At 36.7% G+C, this 25757-nt stretch overlaps 2 protein-coding genes across 3 annotated transcripts in view; one reads left to right on the top strand and one right to left on the bottom strand.

Annotated features, from left to right (window-relative positions):
* The first annotated feature begins 552 nt into the window (after window positions 1-552).
* Window positions 553-4575, top strand: LOC147076656 (E3 ubiquitin-protein ligase rfwd3.S-like). The gene is made up of 2 exons (XM_085940371.1): window positions 553-722; window positions 1678-4575. The coding sequence occupies exon 2, from the start codon at window positions 1909-1911 to the stop codon at window positions 3901-3903; it is 1995 nt and encodes a 664-aa protein (XP_085796497.1). The 5' UTR covers window positions 553-722; window positions 1678-1908; the 3' UTR covers window positions 3904-4575.
* A 7961-nt stretch (window positions 4576-12536) lies between these two features.
* BNIP3 (BCL2 interacting protein 3) overlaps window positions 12537-25757 on the bottom strand; it is a 34524-nt gene continuing 21303 nt past the window's right edge. Inside the window, exons 2-6 of one of the 2 annotated variants that reach the window (XM_085940401.1) lie at window positions 18170-18311; window positions 15989-16076; window positions 14719-14786; window positions 14321-14467; window positions 12537-13855 (exon numbers count right to left, since the gene is read on the bottom strand). In XM_085940401.1, coding sequence (XP_085796527.1) covers window positions 13801-13855; window positions 14321-14467; window positions 14719-14786; window positions 15989-16076; window positions 18170-18311 — 500 coding nt within the window. In that variant the 3' untranslated portion in view covers window positions 12537-13800. The remainder of the gene's footprint in view (window positions 13856-14320; window positions 14468-14718; window positions 14787-15988; window positions 16077-18169; window positions 18312-25757) is intronic. The other variant, XM_085940400.1, reaches the window with a different exon arrangement.

Consider the following 25757-nt stretch of genomic DNA (forward strand, 5'->3'; position numbering starts at 1 on the left):
ATTACCACCGGTTTTGTGTAAAGGACTAGTCTGACTTTGACAGCTGATGAATAACAGGAATGTATATTATTTATAAATAACACTGATAGTTAATATATTTGATGTGAGATTTTTTTATAATTCAATTTGAAACGAGAAAGGGTTAATCAATATGTCAAGCAATCTGGGATCTGATTTTGACAGCTGAAAAGTGGACCACTCGTTGCTTGTGCAAAAAGATATGCTCAGGCTTTAGTAATCTAAAGATGGCGGTGGTTTTATAGAAATCAGTTGGGGCAGCGCCATCTTTCGATAAATAGAGTAGGCTGTGGTTGGGGCCAAGTAGGGAAAGTAAATCAAACAGATTTACCACCACTACTAGTCTCAGTGTCACCAACTGTACCATAATAATTCAGATGCGTACTATTTTAATTATGTAAAATGGTAAGTTATATTATTATTTTTTGTCGAAAATACATAATATTATTTCAGAAATACTATAGAGTTTCCAAGAATATTACCATTTATATTATAAGGTTTACAATTTTCTTCGTCATAGATAAGGATGGCAACACTGACTGATAGATTTTTTCCGTTGTCTGTGTTTTTTGTTTTTGGCAGTGTGTTATTTACAATTTCGAATTTGTGCCTTGATTATTGATGTAATAATTATATAGTTAAACAATTCCTGCTTGTTTCGAAGTCATTCTTACCGAACAAACAATATTATCAACGTTTTTGCGGTAAGTACCTGAAAATTCGCAAAGAAAATAAACATTCAAAATAACAAATGGCATGTTTGACATTTCGACTTGCTTATTTTTTTAAACTTTGTTTATTTTAATTACGAAAGCAATTTTGTCTGTTATATCTCCATAAAACGGAGGTCTAATTGTTAATAAGTTAACGAAATATGCTAGACTAGTTAGTTATACGCTTATAATTTGTAAAAAAAAACATTTTTACCATGTTTCAATTGAATTTCAACAAAGGTTTTCAACGTTTGCGCTGTGGCGCCCCGAGAAATTCTCATAGGCTGTGGCAGGATATTGGAAAGTTCAATGCGCTGATGCACGGTCACAATGATATGCCTACTTCAATATTAATTTGTTTTGAGGCTGCTTTCTTTCGGCGATGAAAATATCCATTGTGCCTTAATTAAACCTAAATATTCTTAGCTTTAAGACACTATTCTGCCTCACAAACATCCATAAAGACGACAAAATGTAATTTTTTCTTAAAATAGATATTTTTCTGTGAATATTAACGATGTTTTTTTCGTTTATTTAAGGTTATTTTATAACCAATTTAAAAAAGAGATAATTGTGACAATCATCTTGTTAACAGCCTACCTCCACCCTTCGCCACTGGCCTACACTAAACTATAATAGATAAAAAATATTCCTCTATTTATAAATATCCAAAATTATGCTATTAAACCATTCATGATTTTAGATAGAACAATATTTTTTATCTAATATCTATTATGGTTTGCTTTGGGTAGTGTTTAATCCAATTTTGAAAACCATCTGCAAATTGTATTCTTAGTTCAATGAAAACAAATGCCACAGCATATGTCCACCCTTCGGCACTGATGCGTTTTGGTTGTTGCTGAGGATTTCGGACCGTCTTCTGACTAATGTAAAACCTTCATTTTTAACTTGTATTTGTACAAAGTTCTTTTTTGTTCCCTTGTAGGTTATTTGGCTGTGATATGCACCGGTCTTTTCTGCTACGTGAATGGAACCTTTGATGACAGCACCACTGATTCAAGATATCTAGTGTCTCTAAGCTCCGCTGAATACACCGAATTCAGTCAGTTTCAATGGGACACTACAGGACTAAGAGACTAGTGTTTTCATCTTAGATGTGAGAAGAGACTCCACTGCATTTATATGACAACATTGCAAGTTGTTTGTCATATAAAACATGGAAGACGACTCGGCATCAGGTAGTACTGTAACCACTCCGAATTCTACGCAGCCTGACACTGCTGACAATGTTCTCATGAGAAACTTTTTGAATGGAATTGTTCGACAATTGAATGGAATAGCTACGCAATATCAAGTAGAGCTATCGGATGATTCCAATGATTCTCAGTTCAGCTTCGACACTGCAGGGGTTAACGGCAATATATTCACTAATACTTTGCCGAATGCTGAAATAGCCGAAGACAATTCGAACCCTGGAAGCGATGAAACGGCAGACATATCTGACATTGATGATTCATCGGCTGAGACACCGATTCTTGTCAGATCATCTAGTAATTCACTCGTTATAGATGAGGCGTCACACTTTGAGAATTTATCAGCCGATATAGTTATTATTGGCAGTCCATCGACTTCTCTGCAAAATGAAGATAATTCGTCAGTTTTGCCACAAAATGTGGATGATTCATCAGTTGATACGCAGGGCACATCTGTAGATGCCACGATGAATATTACACGCGTCAGAAAGACAAGAGAAGAGGAAGGAATCAACGAAGAACCGCCGGGGAAGAAGGAGAAAAGAGACAACGAGGGGAAGGAAGTGGACAGCGATGACGATGACGGTCAGACTTGCTCGATTTGTTTGGAGTCCTGGTCGAATTTTGGCACGCACCGACTGTGCTCTTTAAAGTGCGGCCATCTCTTCGGGCACGGCTGCATCATGCGGTGGCTCTCGCAGAAGCCGGCCGGCCAGAGGACGTGTCCCACTTGTAAAGCCTCAGCGAAGACGAAAGACCTCCGGTTCATCTACGCGAAAAAAGTTAAAATGTGTGACAATTACGAGATATTCACCGTTAAGTCTGAATTTAGCAAAGCGGTTTTGGAGAACAACAAACTTAAATTGGAACTCCACAAAGTCGATTTGCAAAAAGACAGTTTGAGGTGGAAAAATATACAGTTAGAAGCCGAATTGAAGATATACAAATCGGCCGTTCCTATTATTAAACCTTCTACGAGTGTTACAAACTGCGTTCGACAAATATCTTTTTCAAACGAGATGAATGTAGATATTACGACGGACGATTCTTGCAGAGTTTTTACGTATAGTACAATAAATAATAATCTATTGGTCGCACAGAAAGTGACAAATAATGTATTTCCAGGTTACGGGGTGAGATCAGTCGATTGCGGCACAGGCCGACTGGGTATATTGACAGTTATTCACCCGAAGATGATACGAGATATTGCGTTTTCTAAACGTAACAACCTTTTACTAACGGCGTCACTGGACAAGACTGCAAAACTGTATTGTGATTCGACAAGTAATATCCTGATGACGCTGCCTTGCGATTACCCATTATGGTCGTGTTGCTGGGACCTGGAGCGCCCCGACAGGTTGTACTTGGGCGCCGCGGGATGTATCATACAGTACGACATCAGACAACCTCGTTCATGCGTAACGACAATACAGCCCGTAGATCCTACGCCGATCGTAGGATTGACATACATCCCGAACGGCGTGCTGTCTTGTCATCTTAATTCGGTGATCGCGCACAGGAAAGTGAGCTCGACGCACTTCGAATCGAAGAGTATGCCTCTGGAAGGTCCGATGCTGAGCGTCAGAGCGATCAATTCGAAAGTTCTCGTGTCCAGCAGGCCCAGTTCTCTCAACTCTCGCGGGAGAAATACTGTTTGCGATATCGATTTGAAGAACAGATTTGACTTTAATGCAGAACACGTTTTCTATTCGGGTAACGTTCGGAAATTACTCTCCAGGTCTTGCTTGATGGACGTCGCCGGCGGAGAGCTGCTCGCTGTAGCAGATAACGAGTCCGAGAGGTGCGTCCAGGTCTGGAAGACTTCGGACAGCACGAGGTTACAGAATATATCGTCGTCCACGCCAGTCATCGATACTTGCTCGATAAAACGGGGGGACGATAGCTTTCTGGCCACACTGACGCAGGGCTCGTGTAAGCTTTACAAGGCAATCTTTTAAACGTAGCAACATGAAAAATGAGAGGTTCCATTTGATTGTCTTCCGTCTTCACTCGTAGGAGCTGTCATACACTGCCATTTTAATTATAAACATATCTCTGTGAACAATCATGTTCTTTGAAACAACCTGCAAATGGAATGTAATTTGGATAGCCACATTGTAAGAAATTTGCTTAAACACAACATAAAGTTTTTATACAATTTTTGATTTAATTATTACAGAATTTCTAGAAATCTCAAGTCATAATTTTAGCTTTGGTAAAAGTTAACCAAACATTTTTATATTATCCGAACTCGTTGGCGGTAATAGAACAATAACCCCCTGATTAAAAAACCCCACTATTAAAATAAAAACTTCATAAAGACACAATATTCAATGGATAGGTACAAATTTTTTTTTGAAAAAATGATTCTCAATAGATTTCAATTAATGATATTAGGTTCTTTTACTTATGCATCATCGCAATCGTACATTCAAATGAGATCTTTTTACTTTTGCAATGATCGCACTGAATGCCTTGAGCGAATGCTGTTAAGCATTCATCGCATAAGCAAAAACACAGCATTATATTATCACCTGTACACGTGCATGGATTTACTGGCACCAATAATGTGTAAATTAAACTATCGCGATAATTACTGTTCACACGTAAAGGTGCTGACTTTCTAATCTCATTCTTCAATCGTAAGCGAGATGCGTTGTTGTCATTGTATGGTTGTGAAAATAATTGGTAAACATCAAAATGCTCTGCGTGGTGTAGTTCATTTTTTTCCGGCAGGTTCGCCACTATCGTTCTACTGCGCATGCTCAGATATCGCTCAAGTTCCAACTGTCGCATGAAAATTCAGAAGCTGCTGAACTTTTTTGACGTGTTTACTCCAAGCCATAGTAAATAATACTCAAAAAATATTCGTTATATATATACATATAAACTATACATAATATTAGATATTTTATAGATAGAACAATATTTTTTATCGATTATGGTTTGGAGTAGGCAGGGTTTAATGAATTTTAAAAACTAACAAACACTATGTACACATCGTAGTCTTAGTTCAAATAACACAAATACATTCGTCAGACAGAGTTTAGTATGCACTATTTATGTCAGATCAGCCTACCTCCACTGATACGTATTGTTAGCAGTAAATCCATGCACGTGTAAACGGGGTGTTAGTATAATTTTTAATACATGTATCCATTTAAAAAAAATATATTTCAACTCTTGTTGGTAGGCTGTGATTTGTAATGGCTTAATTACATTGGTAGACGCGCAGACCCAACCCGATCCAAAAACCGTCGTGGCCAACGTTTTAACATCATTTGCAATTACACGCAAAGATTCAATCGCGTTGATCCTTGCTTTTGATTGGTTTAAAATAAACATAGTGTTGCTATTATTAAAAATATAGGTTGACCGAAAACTAGATATTTCTTAGATTGGTGGCTACACTGAACGCATTCCCGCGCAATTTTACGTCAAAAAAACTGAGCTGTCAAACCTAGCGAGCATCTGTTAAAATTTACTTGGCCATTTGACATTTATAGAAAGTTTTGTATAATTATTGTTAATTTACATCATGAATAACTGGGCGAGCTTGAATCTCCAAACCAACCGATTAAGACTAATTGTAGCGAGTATGGCTTATATTTCAACTGGCTTAGGCGGTCAGAACTCGCCGTAAACGAAAACACTGAGTCAAAAGTTGGCTAACTGAAGAACAGCGTAATCACCATTGAATATAGCGGGTTTTTTACGTTCCACACTATATCTTTGGCGTGTATTAATTCGACGAGGACTGTGTCCTCGGTGCTACTCCATATATTTTTTTGAGTTTTCGCCATTTTGTAGTTGTTCAGTTGTTGAAATCGACCAGTACCAGTAGAATGAAATGAACGACCGTCTGCATGACTCGCGAGCAGGCGCGTATTCGGCTATTTTCGTATGCTTTCGGAAATCTTCGCTTGATAATGAATGGATCGCACGACGGAATAATAGAAAATTTTCCACTTTTGTCCCGATCGCTCACGATCCTTGAAAACCATAGAGAATAGAGTTTGACAGTCGTAGCAGACGATTGGTCCAGACGCAATCTGCCAATGTAATTTGAGCTTAATTATGAAATGTTGCCATTGCTTTGAATCTATTTGTAACAATAAACAGAAGATACTTTCTGTGCACATCCAAAAATTGGTAGAAATCTCAAGCCCTAATTCCAGGTACAAGACGTTAATCTCTTAATTAAACATTTATATTAACCGATATCTCGTTGGTGAGCTGTGATTTGTGAATGGATCTCGTGTGACAATATGCAGAAGATGCTCTGATGACTTGTGAAATGTGCCTGATATTAAATTAAGTGTTGATTATTATATTAATCGAATTGGCGTTGTGGTAGGTTAATTCTGTCGGCATGAAATTGAACGAAAGCCGATTACAGTCAGGCCGCGGCACTGAATTGCGAGTTCCGATGGTAGTGCTAGTTATTGATTATCTTCGACTTCTATGAAATGAAGATATTCAGCTGTATATTTCATTCAAATGAATTAATGTATTCGCAAACAGGTTACCACATTGCATTTGAAGATACTCAATAACTAGCAGGTATGGCTCCCACATCTTGAACCGGCACCCAGGCCCATCTTTAGCGGGCTCCCTTACCTATCTCTAAGGTTAAGGGCAGCATTTCCCAAATGGTATTCCACGGAGCTCGCTCATCAACCTGCAACGCTGGCCCCCAGGCTAGAGTCCTGTCAGCTTGTGGGGACCATGCTAGCACTACCGCCATAACTCGCAATTCAGTGCCCAATATATTTTGTGATTTCATTAAAAATGATGTTAGTTTATTGTATAACGGACTTTTGGTATTAATGGACACCATCTTGTCCTAATCAGTCTGTTACATTGATGTTTTACTGTACCGCCAATTTGATTGCACAACAGAACTAAAAATGATTATTGCATTTATCTGTTAAGATGTCTTGAATATTTTTATGTAATGTGTAGGATAGTAGAACCTTCATTATCCACAAGACGTTGAAGGAAACTTTCTTCTAGACTTGTCGCTATGTTTACATAAATTAAGTACGCATTTCTCGGTGTTTTATGTGATTATTCATCATAAGAATAATGGTCATTGTAAGGGTTAGGGCTGACTACATAAAATTGACAAGGGAGTGTTTTATATTCACATTATTAATTGAGTTAGCATTTACTTGGTAGAATTCCATTTTACAAGAAATGAAAATATAAATAATATTGAATTCTACAGGTTTTTTAAAAAAGGTTTTGTCGATAGCTATTTCGGTTGTAACACCATTATCAAGACTATTCAGATAGGCCGTTTGCTTAAATACTATACGATATCAGATAGTATTTAAGCAAAGGCAAACGGCCTATCTGAATAGTCTCGATAATGGTGTTACAACGGAAATAGCTAAGTACCGACAAAACCTTTTTGAAAAAACCTGTAGAATTTGATATTATTTATATTTTCATTTCTTGTTATATTCACATGTTTGCCTTTATACGGCGATTATTAGACACTATACAGCAGTGGTGAAAGGTGGAGGTAGGCTGTTGTTGATAGTGTTTGTTTTTAAAATTCATTTAAACCCTGCCTAATCCAAGCCATAGTAGGTAATAGTCAAAAAATATTCATTTATCTATAAAATTATGCCATTAACTGAAAGATAATTTTAGATATAAGAATATTTTTTTCGATTACGGTTTGGTTTAGGCAGAGCTTAATGAATTTTAAAAAACTAACCAACACCATCTGTAATAATTGTGCTCTTAATTCAACGAAAACAAATAACTATGACTGAAAAAATGTGCACTGTTTTTGTCAGATCGCCCGTAACATATGTACTATTATGGTTTTGTTTAGGTAGGGTTTAATTGAATTTTAAAAACTAACCAGCACCATCTGCAAATTGTATTCATGGTTAAATTAAAACAAATAAGTATGACTGACAAAGTTTAGCATATGCACTATTTATGTCAAATGTTGACGGCCTACCCCCACTGATATATTATATTATGGTAATTAACTTAATAGCTAACGAATATCATAGTCGAAGTGTGAAGTTCTCTTTAAATGAACCTGCGATGCGAACTCACTTGTAGCTAGTTAATAAGTACTCCATAGGTCATTTTTTTTGGTGAAAAAGATCCTAAGTACTTCCATTGTAAATCTGTGGTTAATCAAGGTTCTACGGTATTAAATGTTTTTTTGTCCAATTAAGTGTTTTTAATGATTTAAAATAATAAATAACGTTTATAATAGAAATTACTATCTACTATTTATTATATAACTAATCCCCTTTTTTCTTTGAGACAGCTAGCAATGCTTGCAACATATTTGAGATATCGCCGCATTTTGTGGTGATCATTGACTTATAGATCCTTGTACATGTGGATGGATTTACTGGCAACAATAGTGTGTAAATTAAACCATCGCGATAATAACTGTTTACATGCACAACTGCTGATTGTCTCGCTCGCCAATCCCGTTCTTCAAGCGTAAGCGAGACGCGATTGTGATAGTTTAATTTACACACTGTTGATGCCAGCCATTAAGCGCTATAATGCCGATCAGGCAATAAAACACAAGAAAAAAGTTTCGTTTACGTGACAAACTTTAATGTATGTTATGATACAGATGTAAATATTCAAAATAACGTGTCTCAAGTTTATCCCATGTTTCTTGACACTCGAGAATCGTACCTTCTTTACAGCCACACGAACGCAAATAATGCACTTGGCATTATTTTTGTTCCCTTACAGACAAATGTGGTTGAAAATGATCTCCATACATACAATACAATAAGGGCCAATATTATATATTTGTATTCATATCTTTATAACATTATTTTGTTATATTCTGGCTAACACATCTTCAGTTGTCCACATTATTGTATGTACTGACAGGGATGTCTAAGCAGGGGTGTTAAGCACCCGGAGGCCACAAACTAATCATCCTATTTGTGACTTCAAGATCTCCGATGTACTAATAACATTCATCACAAATGTATAAAAATATACTGAAAAGCATTCTCTTGGAAGTTTAATGGTGATAGTAGGTTCGGTGACATCATAATAGACAAAATATTTTGGCAAAACGTCATTGCAACATGAATTTTGTCACAATTTATAATAATTTAAACTATTTTTATTTCCATTTAAAAATATTTTTGATTTTGGGGGGGAACCACCCTTGTGTACTGACACCAACAAAAGTGTCATCCCTTAGGGAAATCTACTCCAGACCCCTAAAGAGGCCGAAATCATTACCGAGCAGAGTCGGAGAGATATGAGAAGTAGTGTCAACAGCAGCATATATGAGCTTGCAGATTTTTCTATAGAGATCAGTAACAAACAGACTTGATTTCTGTCCTTTTAACATGTTGGCGTGTTACTAGTCAAATCACAATATTATTTATTATTGTGTATGTACGCTGCAACCTGTATTCAAGTATTCTGGAAAATAAATTACACCGCTTCTCTCTGCAAACATCCGTGTCGTCAATATGTCGCCGAAGAACCCAGCAAAACGCCATCAGCCTTTTTAAATTCACAATCAGGAGGGAGTACTTAAAGCTCCTTTATCTCCCTTCGGAGGTGAAAAATTAACTCTGTCTACATTTGTGTTACCATTTTGACCTATTCTGCTAATGTATCCACTTTTTAAATGCGAGTGTCCTGGTATAAATAAGTCGGTGACCGGACAAAACAGAACAGCCAGGGGAAAAATGAAACATTAATTTTTGTGGAATCTATTTAGGTTATGTTAGATTAGATTAGGTTTTGGTCATTATTTCATTGTAGGTACAGTAAAACCTCGTTAATACGAATTCCATGAGACTGAAAATCGAAAAAAAATTCGAATTACGAATTGTATGGGGGAAAAATTTTGTGATTTTCATTTATTTCGTTTCTGAACATAGATGCGACTACCGAATTGGGTCATAAAATGTCAGGATTATTTTTATTACCATCATAAAATAAGTAATTTTTGATGTTTTAAGGAAAGTCTGTCACAATTTTCAATGACTGGCCCATGAAATAGTGTACTTTATTACGATTTATTGAATATTTTTATATGCCAGGGATTCTGAAATCATTTCGAATTAAAGGTATGGTTTTATATGAAAATAATGTTCAAGGGACTTTTTTTTCGGGGAAATTTCGAATTACGGCGAATTTCGAATTATCAGTGTTCTTACTAACGAGGTTTTACTGTACCTAGTCACCCAATCATTTTGAACATATTGTATTGATTAAGATGAGATATCCTAAGCTTGCCGGCAAAGTCCCGTTTATTTGAGGCTTTCTAGCGATTACGAATGCAGAAATTAGGTATATAATTTGATTTATTATGGCGTATTGAAAATCTGTGCTATTAAAAATCTATCAACATAATAGAGATAGCACAATTTCAATATTAAATTTATATTTTTCCTGAAAGGTCATAGTTATATTTATCGTTGTTCTGTTTTGTCAGTGTTCTGTTTTGTCATGGAACCGACTTATAAGTCAATGGTGGTGATTAAATGAAACACACTTCAAGACAGTCATACGATATATATTTTTTTTCTTATGAAATACAGTCCACATATTGGAATACAAAAATTAATCACTATATTGTGTTGTCATTCACAGTGCAATAAGGGGCTATGAACTATAATTGCAGAAGATTAAGACTAGAGGGCACCATGTGCTTATATTATGCTTTTTTCGTTAGTTTTGCGACATCACATTCTCTACAACACCCTACCCCGTTCGTCGCAAATCAACACATTATAATCAGACAGCCACCCCTATGCAGGGCATTACATCATATATGGACAATCCCTAATCCTCAGCATTCCAATTTTGGATTATGCGCTGGTTAACAAATCACGCAAAATATAAGAGAAAATGGCCTATGTAAGTGACAATTTACCATTATATACTCAAATTTATAATAGACAAGAATAATATACATCCATGTTACGTTGTGAGAGTTTTAAATTGAGCGCCATTTCATCGATTATGTAAACATTCAAGAAAAGACAAAACTTAGAAAATTAACTTCAGTTTTTTTTCTTCGATATATCTCATATTCCGTTTCTAAATTATCGTAAGGTAAAATGACTTGAATCATTATCGGTTACCATGAATGCGCCTAGTGTTGGGTTAGGTTAGGTGTAATTTTTGTCTTTGTTTCCCATCCGGAATTATCGGCCATACATAACTAACATCTATAACTCGAAACTAACAGATTGCACTTACAACAAATTCGAACTGGGGAGACAGATTGTCTATTCATAACTCGTATTAATCGGATACTTCAATAATTAGTTTTAATTTGCAAAATTTCATATTATGACATTCGGTGAATTGGCGGCGGCACATAGACCTTTTTTGCACTGTGAAGACGCTAGTATTATATTCCTACTATATCTAATTTTTTTTTGCATTAATTCACCATAGCGGAATCGATTACATAGTATTCAATAATAATTATTATATAGTATAGTTAAATATATTTCAGAATATTAATAATAAATATAACATTGCCTTCTTAAAATACATAGTCTTAATAACTTCATATGTCAGATCACGCTGTTAGAAGTTAATTTGACGCTATACAGTATGGCCAAGAAGATTTAGTAGAGGTTTGTATTAACAAATTTTTGTTTTCACGATAAATGGATGTTGGCCACTACCTCAAGCTGTTAGGTCCATACTGCTCCAAACGCACATTGCAAAACAATATGTGTATTTGCTAGACAGTTAGCCAGCCGCTCGGCCTTCGTCTACGTCGAAGGTATATAGAAACATGCCCAATTCATTTTAAGAAGGCAGAATAATTACATAGCAGTGGCGAAGGGTGGAGGAAGGCTGTGAAGATCTGACAAATAGTGCACACTGAACTTTATCGTCATACTTATTTATTTTAACTGAAAGAATACAAATTGCTGACGGTGTTGGTTAGTTTTAAATCCAATTAAAAACTGCCTAACCAAACCATAATAGATGGAAAAATATTTTTTATCTTACGTCTATTATAGTTTGGTTTAGATAGGTGAACTAACCAGCACCATCTGCAATTTGTATTCTTAATTCAACTATTAAAACAAATAATTATTCTTGACAAAGTTTAAGGTGCAATATTTATGTTTGATCTCCACAGCCTACCTCCATCCTTCGCCACTAGTACATTGTTAATAACTTCAAATTAAAATAAAACATAATAATATGTTCATATCATTCAACCTGAATTGAACAAATGAAATCGCACCGTTGGATTTGTTTGATTTGGGACCGTTTGGTAGAATGTCCACAGAAACGCTTTTCTGACGTTTGACAGATTATCATTAGTCTATGAACCGTCCGAATTGGTTTGACGTTTCATGTCAAACCATTTCTGATGGTCCGAGAACGGTTTGATTTTCAATGATACATTGAACCAAACGTCAAATCTCAAACCATTTCCGGTGTATTTTCTACTCATACAATTTGTACGTATATTGTCTATGGTTTAGTTTGATCTGTTTGATTCAGATTGAATGATACGAACCTTATATAGGTACTTATACATATTACTTTCTGTGTTGCCAGGATTAAAACTTAAAATACAACAATTAGATTGTCTCATGCGTTTATTAGATCCAACAACATCTTCGCAACACTGCAGTCTTTTTTTTTTAATACGTACACTATTACGCGTGTTTTGAAACTCCCTCAAAGAAGCATATATTTATTCAGTCAATTAAAATTTTTATTAATAAATTTGAAGATTAATTAATTCATCGTCGGCTATCGTAGTATGCATGATGCGATCCAATTGTGTATTCCTGTTAAGACTATTTCACACGTGACCCCCCGAAAGTGCTGTTTTAATCTATTTAATAAGTGAATAACTTAATTATTGGTTAATTTAAAATGAAGAAAAAAAATTATAATCACGCAAGTTTTCGGTTAATTTTTGAAAGAAACTTCTCCGCCGAACTGAAAATAGAAACAATTGAATGAGAAATTGCATTTCTATTAGTTAGAATTGAGAGACTGCGCTGGTTAGGTCATATGGATCGTAAGAGACGCCAGATGACAAATCACTGTAGTTTACTTGGAGTACCGGATTGAAAAAAAAACTAATTTAGATACGGTCATACGGTAGGAAGCCAGAATCCGGTAATTCAGTTTGTCGTTTCCGACAGAGATCAAAAACATAGCTACGTCTATAGAGAATGAATTGTGTAAATAGTCCCATATTATATAAGATCATTATTAACTACACATCAAGAGCGGATACAAAAATAATACATACGTATACTATGCGTCTATTACAAACTACGCGATATCCATATAAAAAAATATTAAAATACAAAAAATTGCGTATCATTTTACCATTATTACAATATAAAAAAGACAGTGCTGATAATAATTATAAGGTATTTAATTATTTCACACTGGCGATACCAGGACGGCCATCTTGTATGCATTATTATCAAAATGGCTGCTGCATTTTTCAAATTTGGAACACCACACCTTCATCAACATTAAAATTATTCACTAGCAGAACAGTCGGAGTGTGCCATCTAATCCGCTAGTGTCATTAATCATTTACTATTTTCTAATCATTCCGATAAGTTTATAGTAAAATTTCATTAAACATAATGAGATTAAAAAAAAAATGCATTCTGATTTATACAAAACGCTAGGAAATATACAAAATTCAACGTAGATAATTAGATATATTATGCAGAATGGGCAGAAGACAACCTTAGTGAGAGACAAGTTCTATTTATCGGCCCCCCCGAAATCTGCACATTTTGAAGTGCGCCTGTTGGTATGCTGCGGCGCTAAACCATGCACAGCATCAGGAAAGGGGGCTCGTAGAGTTGGCATCACTGCAGGCTGACAAGGCGGGACAGAAGATTATTTCGCCGGCTGAGCCAAACTCTGAAACGGAAAATAATAATAATTGAAATGATAGACAATAATATCCTCGGAGCTTTTATTCGGTTTCAAGTTAACCAAAATTGTCGCTTGTAATGTCTTGCAAAGTATCTGTGGCCTTCGTCGATGCACTTTATCTCTTTACCATAATAACCCATCCTTGTTTCTCCGGAGACCGATATTCCTCCATTAAGACCTTCCATTGTGTGTTAGTATGTAGTTTTTACACTGGCTTCTTTCCAGTATTCGGATGAATCTGTCTTGCCGCAGAAACAATTAAAAAAATATTTACTGTCATGTAATATGTTTAGGTTTGATAAAAGTGTAACCTAGTCTAATTAAGACCTCAATAAACGTGTGCTATTCAGTCACTTTATATGATACAAATTAAGAAGTGATAGTTATTCAGTTCTGTCCGATTGTAACAAAAGTAAAATTGGCTAAAAATAATAAAATAAGTTCAATTACCCGATTCCGGCACCGAGTAAAAGAGACAGCAGGTTTGAAAGCAAGAGAGAGGCGAGTAGGTCTCTTCCGAAGAGAGGTTTGCCTCCGAGGCGAGCCCTGCGCAAGCTAAGTGGCACCTTTCGTGCCGGATGCCGGAATTTCCAGTCTCTGTGAAACAAAGCAAACCAATTATGTAAATGAGAAGAATTAAAGTAGGTTTAAGGCTCTATATTTGGCGTCCGCGGTAATGTGTCGGCTTATAATGTTGCGAGTCTCAGGTTCGAATTCAGGGTCTGGATAATTAGCATGTATTTTGATTCAAAGCATGAACCTATTAGGTCTAGCAAGAGACCAACATCTATTTTTTGTTCAATTAACTAAGTAATTGGCGACAGTATCTACAGGTTTCTACTACTCACTTAGGGGGCAGCTGATCAGGTCGGCTACTCCACTGCCAGACCCACTCCGCACTGCTCAGTTCGCTGTCCTGAAAAAAACAACGACATATAAATCAGACAACTATCAAAGGAATCACTATACGGAGATTTCTATCATCTCCACTGAGGCAGACCGTATGGGGTTATTTTTCTAAAAACCAGATGTAGTTAGTCATACTTATATTATTAATAATTGCTTTTCAACATTAGAAGGCCGTTTAGTAGCAGTACACTCAGTGGCAGAATTAAGAAACGCAAGTGACAGCTGTCAAAATAATCTAGCAGCTATGCATATCACAGGCACAAAGAATTTTGATAATACTTAAAAAAGAGAGATTGATAATATTATGAATTTTTATATTACAGCAATTGATGGTGATTCCAAAACGTTTTTAGTGCAGTTGAATTGATAGCTGTAGAAAATTACACCCGATCCTCTTTTTGCACGGGGGATACGTTCCAAAGACTACCGTCCAAAACAAAACTGTGTAAAAATAGATAAGGTGCCCATACAAAAATGGTAGATAGGTTCCATTACTTAAAAACAACTCAAAATATGAAATTCTCGAACTCAAAAATAAATCGAATTTATTTATTATATATACATAAAAAATATTTTATACATAAAAATACATAGTTTTCGATTTAAATTAAATTTAGCATAGAGAAATTTATTCATTCAGTGTCGCTACTTGACAAAAAACGTGCCCGTTTACTGCTGTTATTCCCTGGCGAAAAATCACTCTCATCGCTGGAAACATTTAATGACACTGACGCCGAAGCACGCGCCGCGTCTCTCGTATTGAACCTGAAGTGACTGACTAGTAGCGCCATGTATGTACGTATTTTTTGATAAATATGTACATACACACGTATTTTTATTCTTTCTAAACCGTGTTAAAACAAAAAAATCAGTGTAAATATAAAATAATCGCTACTTTTTTGAAATCGTGTAAAAAAAAGCCGTGCAAAAAGAGGATCGGGTGTATTTCAATTCATCCAAATATTTGAAATAACAATTTCACACAAAATCAGAGTGCAAGAATCTGCAATATGAAATGACTTGAAACTAATTTAATCATCAACCTTAATAACCATTTTCCCATCCCCATAGAAGAAAGTTTACTTCCAACGTCTTTCGATAAGCCCCGTGTATATTTTACTCCAGTCGAACATTATTTACATTAACCGAGTTGTATGGTTCTTCAAATGTTGGGAATCACTGCCTTAAATAAATATGCTTGGAATGTACCTTATTGCCACCATAATTGATGTAGACTCCTCGCAATTCGTCCTCCGTGCTCGGTTCTGTGTTGGGACTGTTTGGCGGGCTTTTTGGACTGAAAACGAAAAAGACCATTAGAAATCAAAAAAACTATTCTGTGATTCCAGGATGCATGTTCGTATATCACGTTTTCTCGAAAATGTGTATGCCCCAATGGCGAGGGGTGGAGGTAGGCTGTTAACATTCGACATAAATAGTGCACACTGAGCTTTGTCAGTCATACTTATTGTTTTCATTGAACCTAGGTAAGAATACAATTCGAATATTGTGCTGATTAGTTTTAAACCTCACCCAAATCAACCCATAATAGTTTAGGTATAGGTATGCTATGGGGGATCTGACAAAAATAGTGCACCATTCATACTTATTTGTTTTCGGTGAATTATGAATGCATATTACAGATGGCGTTGGATAGTTTTTTTAAATTCATCAAGACCAGCCAACACCAACCATAATCGATAAAATCTATAAAGTATCTAAAATTATGTATGGTTTAATGGCATAATTTTAGATAATTTATAGATAAACAAACATCTTTTGACTGTTATCTACAATGGCTTGAATTAGGCAGGGCTTTATTGAATTTAAAAAACAAACAAACACTATCTACACATTGTAGTCTTAGTTCAATGAAAACAAATACGTTTGATTGACCAAGTTTAGTGTGCACTATTTATGTTGGATGTTTACAGCCTACCCCCACCCTTCACCACTGATATGCCCTGCATCGTCACACATCTGAAAGTGAGACAGCTACGTTGAATAAGCAATGTCTTTCAATAGCCCAGAAATCTGAGGTGGTTGGATTTTGTGTAGAAAAAGAAAATTATTCATCTCTGGGGCTAAAGCAGTCCAGGGGGCTCGCAGAAGATAGCGAGGAATGGAGACACTTCTTGAGTTGGATGAAAAGAGTATTATAATTGCTGTCAGTGAACGGGTAAGGCTGACAGATCGTCTCCTGCTCGGAGCCAGCCCTCCAGTACCGAACATGGAAAGATCTATGGTAGGGTGCGTATCTGAGACAATATAGTAAAATGGTTTAGTCAGGTGAAACGAATCGTTGCTACCAACCACCAAACTCCGCCCCCAATACCAGTGACGAAGGTAGGCTGTTAAGATCTGACATAAATGGTGCACACTCAATTATGTCAGTCATACGTATTCGTTTTCATTGAATTGAGACTACAATGTGTACATCATAGAGGTAATAAATAAAAAGAGAGGCAAGGAATCGGCTTTCTCATACAAATTAATGAAGCAGGCCAACAATAGCTGACAACTTCGAGAAACAGCGATGCGATAAAAAAAAATGCAGGGCATCAGGGAGGATTTACTTTGGTCATTATAACATACCCATATAATTAATAATGTTAACGTTAATTTTTCCACAAATTGATTACCAGCCTGCCTCACCATACGTTTTTTATATAACCTGCCTGCTCCACCATACTAACCTGCCGCCGCTAGATGTAGATGGTGTTTGTTAGTTTTTAAAATTCAATTAAATCCAAGCCATAGTAGATAATAGTCAAAAAATGTTCGTTTATCTATAGATTATCTTAAATTATGTATGGTTTAATGGGATACATTTTGTCTGTTATCTACTATGGTTTGGATTAGGCAGGGTTTAATTGAGTTTTAAAAACTAACAAACAGCATCTGTAATATGTATTCTTGATTCAATGAAAACAAATAAGTACGACTGAAAAAGGGTGCAGTAATTTTATCGGATCGCCCATAGCAATCTAAAAACTAACCAGCACCATCTCGTAAATTGTATTCTTAGTTCAATAAAAACAAATACGTATGACTGAAAAGTTTAATGTGCACTATTTATGTTGGTTCAAACAGCCTACCTCCGCCCCTCGCCACTGATGTCAACATATACCTCCATGTGACCTATGGCCACGGATACTCCATTCTGCTGTAATGGGGCGTCGTCTATACCAATTCACGTATTATACACAGTGGAAAACACACAGGACACAGTGGAAACGCACTGATAAGTCTTCACCCACTCAATGTGGCTGACTAATAGAGCTGATAAAAGATGGATTCAGTTTACGCTAATAGAGTCTTGACTATGGGAGCGATTGGACCCATTGATCGGGGAAAAAGAGCCTAGTTATTCAAAATTTGCACCTATACCTGTCTCTCCTGGAGGATGCTACGGAATGCCTAGCGGAGGAGTTGTTGCTTTCACGCTGGGCCTCACGGAGCAGCCGGAGGCATTCGTCTCCGACCGATGGTAAAGGCGTATTGCTGCGAGCGCCCAATTCCACCCAAGACTCTGCAATCACAAAACAAAAAAAGGTCAGTTCAAAATTACATTGAAACCAAAATGTTTAATAAACTATTTCTTTTATTCAAAGACACAAGGTTTGAGAATGTAATCTAATAGTCTATATACTTAACATACATAACTCGAAAACATCTAATGCACACTAGAAAAAATCTCTTTGCAGAAAAAAATAGGACATCTGACAGAATTATTGTCACAAACTGACTGCATGTTACAAGAACTACAGAATGGATTAATAAACAAAGTATTAATTGAACTCTAGATAGAAGGAGTCATATGTCTTAAAGCCGGGTACTCATTAGCGAGCCGTAACTGTAACCGTTCCAGATAATGTAACCAACCCTAGGCGCGAAATAATTATTTGGCGTCCATACTGGTTACTGTATCTGCAACAGTCACAGTTACGGTTCGCTAATGAGTACCCGGCATTATACCTACGCATTCTGTATTAGGCATTTTGAAGGCCGTTCCCGGATTAATTGCTCACAAGTCAATGATTTTCTTTTATATTGGCAGTGCCGAAAATAAAATGGCGGCTCACGATCCGGTTTGAAGTCAGTTACTTTATTTACATGACCTACGTACGCATTTCTCGGTATTTTACATAACCATTCATCTTAAAAATAATGGTCAATGTATTGCTTCTAGCTGCCTATGTAAAATTGACGAGAAACTAAATTCAATGTCTAATTTAATTAAACACTATCCAATCCTATGAAATTAAAACTTATTTTGGCAATTTCTGCACAATACATCACATGTATGTAGTTAACTATTCGTGTGAAATTGATATTACAGTGGAATGTCATACTAAAAGTGTGAATTTCTTTTCAAATGAACCTGCAATACGAAACCACTCGTAGCTATCAGCTAGCTGAATCAGTAGACCAGAGGTTCTTTTTCAACATATTTTGTCGCACCAATATCGGGAGACATGTACCCCCATGTGAAGACGCTAAGAAGAAACCACGGAAGGATGAGCTAGTTCCTTAATCGTACCCTAAGGACTACCACACGACTTGCTACAACGTCGCCTTACGATTGGTTTGTCGAAGCGCCATTTTTGGCGAAATTAAGTTTTTTTAATGCAGTACAATTTCTTTTATATCATCATCAGCCGGGGTCAATCCACTGCTGGCTGAAGGCCTCCACAAGCTTTCTCCAACTCTCTCGGTCCTGTGTCGTTCGCTGCCACGTATTTCCGCCGAACTTTACCAGTTCGTCAATGCAGCGGCTTTTAGGGTGACCCTGTGGCCGTTTCGTGCCCCTTGGGTATCACTGGATATTTTTTATAAGCGCATCGAAATCATTAAAAAAACATATTTTACTTTGCATTAGAATCAGAGATATTTTTTTTTATAAAATGTCAAAACAATCATTCTGTGCTGGTTTGTCTAATGTGTAAACATTTTACACATCGGCACCAAACAATATTTAAAAAAAGATATGCAAAAAACCTTTCTAGTATCGAAAATTCAAGCACTGTCGGGGGCATATAATATACTCCCCTCCCCCCGCTTTTGTGTATATATTATAAACAATGACATTAATATGGACGAATCATCTGGAAAAGAAAATGACACTCACTTTACTGTTGGGTCTGCCGAATGGCATAATCTGTTCTAACGCCATCACAATAAAGGTGATATTGCTATAAATTCCTAATGCTTTTTGTTGGGTCTGCCGAATGGTTCGGTTCGAACGGGTTCGCTCAAATGAACATTGACATTAGAAACAAGGCTTTAACGCCATTACAATAACGGTCATATTGCTATAAATTCCCGATGCGTGATATCGCATAATGAAATTGCGTGACGTCTACCTATATATGCGAATTTGCTTGCTAGCTACTGTATTGAGTGCGTCGTCCATTAATAATGTCATTGATTATAACTCAATTAATTTAAATATTTTCTGGATAAACGTTTTTGCCACTGATGACTAGGATTTAAAAGTACGGTTTGGATTGTCTAATCTCCACAATTCGGAGCGATCGCTGCTAAGTGCAGTATCTGCTGTTAAAAACATAAACATTCCTCTAAATTAAAAGAGCAATATCACTGGATTAGTATATTAATATACTCTAATCGGGGAACACAGAATTAACGAGAACTCAAATACCTAACGGGTAACAGGAAATCGATCTCGAATGTGGAAGAATATGGGATAAGCTTGAACACGTGTCATTCTAAAATCTTGTCCTTCATTCTGACAACGGCTCTCGGTTTAAGCACTGACGATCATTCAATATTGTTGTATTTGAAGGTTTCAACACACACTATTGCACGTCTATAATGTGTGGTTCATTTTCGTAGGACACTCACATATTCAAAACGCTGCTTCAAAATGTAGTGTATTGGGGTATAGCCTATCTGAAATCTATTTATTAATCTGTTCTGTGATTCTAATATAATGTATATCTTACTGGACACATAGCCCGAAGAAGGACTCGTTGGACAAACCTAGTCATCCAGTGGTACCCAAGAGGTACAAAACATCCGCAAGGTAGACCTAGAGGCCGCTGGATCGATGAAATGATAAAGTTCTGCGGAAGTACGTGGCAACGCAACGCACAGGACTGAGAGAAGTGGAATTAGCTTGGAGAGCCCTTCATCCAGCTATGGATAGATTCAGGCTGATGATGATGATACTTATGTAAAATTTCACATTATATTGTCCCTTTCGACAAATCAATCCTAAGGCGACGATAATATGATTTATATTTTTACGATAATTTTTAAGTTGTCAGTTTCTAACCATTTTTTTTTTCTGCCAATTTACCTGATTACAGTTATTTTCTCATCTGATCTGACATATTTTTGCGAATGATGAATGACGGTCGGCACACTGGACTGTGGGGCGCTGAGAAAACATATACTCTCAAACTTTGGGAAACTCTGATTACAATAATGATGGCATATCAATTACACAAACAGTTTTTTTTGGCTCACACAGAAATAATTGCAATTGAATATATGAATAAACAATGACATCTGGGAACTTAATAACCAGTGGCGTAGTGCCTAGTCGCCATTTTTAATCATCTAAAACCCAAAAATTTCGCAAAATTATATTTTTCAATATTTTAGACAGGTACAGTACAAGTGTCCAATTAGTGAAAGCGGCGGATCTAGCAAATTACGGTTTTATTTATAAATAAAATCAAGTATTAACTAAATATTAAACAGTAAATAACTTGACACAACCAGTTGTTCAGTGAGGCAGATATTCTTGAATGGCTCAGGATTCCTGGCTTTCCCTATGACCAAAAGATTTTGTGTGTCCTGGTTGCATTAGAGCACAGCATAATTGTGATGCTGTCCTTGGGCACTTTCCTCCCATGTACATTACTTTCTTCGCGATGAACGTACGTTTTACGAAGGAGAAGTTTCCAAAATAAGCCCGTCTCATCTGCGTTGTATACTTGTACGCTGCGGACTACTGAATTTGACAATCGAATACCTGAGAAATATAGACCTTGATTTTGTGCTTATAACTAGTAAAAATAACGGCGGATTAATAAGTCGATCCAGTGTTGCATACGATGACCACGCACATCTACCTATCGACAGTCGCACGTAACCTTCGAAACGTATAGATATTTGGATGCGGCGATCGGCGAGCCGGTATAGGAATGACCAATTCGTAGGTGTTTGTAAGCGTCCTGACGTCTCAATTCGCAGCCTGAGAAGGATGGAACTTGTCGATTTCTACAGTAGATGTTTTTTTCAAACTAAAGTCGCATTCGACCAATCTGCGGAGCTCCATTCGACAACGTACGTTTTGTGAATAACGATGACGTCACATCGACGTATTCGACACGTTGCAGGCGAGACGAGTTTTGATATGAGAGCCGACTAAGGGTAATTATAACAGGGATAGGCTGGGGAAGAGGAAAAACCATCAGCTAAGCGTCGTCGTTTGACAAATGAACCAATTCAGAAATGGCGTGCTCAGCAAAGTCAGGAGACTCTACAAAGACTCCGCTGGGCTGATCACAGATAAAGATTTTGATTTGAAGAAACGCCAGAACATACACGTAAACGTATGAGAGAGAGGGAGGCAAGGAGAAGACGTATGAGAATGTCGACATGTGGTACAGTGTATAAAAGTCCCGGGTTGCCAATGCCCTTCTGTCCAGCTACACCACTGATAACAACATAATATTATAATTATATCGAATTTCAATAGAGATTTTTAATTGTTGTATCAAATATCATATGTACTGGATTTGATTGATGGACGAATCATGTCTGTTATATAAATTAATTGTATTAATATAGGTGGTGCTAAGGATTTCTTGAACCGATCACATTACCAATGAGAAGGTTTTAAGGTCAATAATAAGCCAAGAAACCTTATATGCATATCACTATCAAGTGCAGGAAGGCTACATAGTATATAATAATATATTCCATACGACCAGGTCATAATGCAGGGAAAGGTGGCGGGCAGCAAAGGCAAATAAAATACCAACCGATGGATTGAACCTGGATAGCATGGCTCCTTTGACGGCATTCGCATTCACCGAGCAACAGACACATTGTAAACACACAAAAAATAATGTATAAGGCTATACCTCAGCTGAGGCATGGTCTAAAAAGATCGTGAATAGGCGATGCGCGGATTGTGCAAATGACTCGAGCCGAACGAAACATAATTTGTCATAAAAAGTCAACATGCGTCCATTTAATGTTAAATTACTAATAATAATAGTATATTCAAGTACATGCGGAACGTTTTTTAGTAATCTTTACACGATTTATGAATTAATTCCCCCGTCGCCATCACAAAACAAATTGACGTGTTCACAGCTCTACTTTCGCTCTCCGATTGCCAGCCAGTCCGAAATTTCGTCGCACCTATAGCTGAAAATTATTTACCGTTTCACTGAAGTACCGTCTCAAGTAATTACTATAAACTAAACTAAAAGGCTTTTCGACAAACGCCTCCCTCTCGCCTATACAATGAGGAATAGTATTTGTGACGTCATCGGCGTACTTTACTTAGTTTTCGTGTTCCCTGCTGAAGGCTGCGATAATAATTGAGATTTCACGCAAAAATATTAGGTACCCATTTTTATGGCCGCTAATTACATTTTAGCGATTAATAAATTCATTTAAAATGGAAAATAAGCGTTTGTTAAGACGATACATCAGTGAAACGGCAAATAATTTTCAACTATAGGCGCGACGAAATTCTGGACTCGCTGGCATTCGGAGAGAGAACGTCGCGGTCGAGGTGGGAATACGTCAATTTGTTTCGTGATAGCGACGGGGGTATTAATTCTTAAATCGTGTAAAGATGACAAACAAGGTTACCCATTTACTTGAAAAGGAAAACATGTCAATGAATATATTATTATTGTTGCTAATAGAACAATAAACAGAACATTAAATTTACGCATGTTGGATTTATATGACAAATTATATTTCGTTCGGCATGCGTCATTTGCACCCGCAATACGCGCATCGCCTAACCATCTTTTTAGATCGTGCCTCAACTGAGGTATAGCCTTAATAATAATCGACTAGTAAGGAGTCTACGCCACTGGGGGGAGGGGGCTACTAATATCTATTGACAAAGATTCTTTTGACAGATTCCGACTCGGTTTTTTTACCGGCAATAGGTACAAACAAATTATGCCAAAATCCTTAAATGAAGATTGGCCAGACACAGTTACTAGACAGGGTAGTCGCCGGATGAATGCGATTATCCAGTGGTAGGTACTTGAGGGTACAAAATGACCGAAATTTAGTCCCAAAGTACGCTGGATCGATTCAATATTTAAGTTCGGTGAAATTCCGTGGCAATTAAGAACAAATAACTGAGAAGAGTAGATTGAGGTTGAGAAGGTCTTCGAAGTAGTAGTGTATTGAAACAAAACTGATGATACAATTAATAAGCGTACAAACAGGATCGTTTGCTTTATTTTAGTAATACCCAGTGACGTCCCTAGATAAAATGCCGCCCCTAGGTTACGCCAAAATGCCGCCTCATTTTTTTTATCATCCTTTCACGAGTCCAATATCTAAGAAATGTGTTGTATGAATACATCACTAACAAAATATCAGACTAATTATCCGCAAATCTGCACGTGTCATTTCTGGTCACCAAGGACGTCGAAGAGCAACGGAAGTAAACTAGATATCGCGAACCCGACAAAACCAGTGAGTTAAGTTTTTTAATGGAAAGATATTTTTGTTATTACTAAGTTTAGGTAACTATTTCTATATATTCCAAATGGTTTTCTTCGATTTGCCGCCCTTCGAGTGACTGCCGCCCCTAAGCGACGCTCAATCTGCCTACCCCCACGGGACGTCACCTACATATCGAAAGACAGCTAAATGCTAACATGAATAAAATTTCTGTAGGGTTGACGGTAGGTATTTGAAATATTACCCAAAAACCGTTTTTGGCTGTCATTTTACCAAAATGGCTTCGTTTGGGCAAAACGACAAAACCGCCCAGACATTGTCGTCAAACCAAATGCGCCCGGACAAATCCGCCTAGACAAAACCGCCCGCAAAAAATGCTAAAATATATAAAAGCCAAGTGCTATTTTGGTTTTTCGAATTGCGTATCGATAGAAATAAAATTTAGGTAGGTACATATACTTACGATAATCGGTGTAATTTGAGATTTAATCAGTAGCAGCTGTTAATGCGTAATAACATAAAATCATCAGTTTTTATCACATATTAAAGAAGGTTAAACACACAATATTACAATTTAATTTTAAATAATTAATATTTTTGAAGTTATACTTCTTTTGGCGCGTTTGGGAAATCAGATCAGGGTGTATTTTTGGCGTGTGACATGTAACACATAATTTATTATTTCACACGAAAAAAACGCACTCGATTGGATTCGAGCCACCGATTGTTCGGTTATCAGCCGAACGCACTACCTTTACCCCACAGTATGATACTGCAATCGTGACGATTATACAGTAGATATAATATTATAGTTTAGAATTGTTCCGTTGCCTAGGCAGCGAATTTATTGCAATTCCTTACGTAAACAAACGATTAAACGTCAGAGGTGTATAGAAATAAACCAACGGCGTTCGAATAAGCGGTCCTTTTTCTTGAGTGTGTAAGAGCTAATCAAAGAATCTAGTTTATCACAAGTTTTGTTACGCCAAAGAAGTATAACTTCTAATGCGCGTACATAAATAAGTACACACCGATTTTTTTATACTTGTTTTTTGTTGATTTTTGCATCCAAAATATAATATTAAAAAATCTAATTTAAAAACTGTCTCATTTTTAAATTGTTTTGGCGGCAATATCAGGTCGGTTTTGTCGGGACCCTCTTTGTTTGGTCAAAGATTCGTATCAGCGTAAAAAAAATGAGTCAGAATCAGTCAGTATGGGCTGGCGACCAGATTACCACAGCAACTCAACTCAGTCGCCAACCTTCGACAGAAGT

Source organism: Rhyacophila brunnea, unplaced genomic scaffold, assembly GCF_057557595.1.
Source record: "Rhyacophila brunnea isolate RB1 unplaced genomic scaffold, BYU_Rbru_1.0 scaffold_13, whole genome shotgun sequence".
Taxonomy (NCBI): Eukaryota; Metazoa; Arthropoda; class Insecta; order Trichoptera; family Rhyacophilidae; genus Rhyacophila; species Rhyacophila brunnea.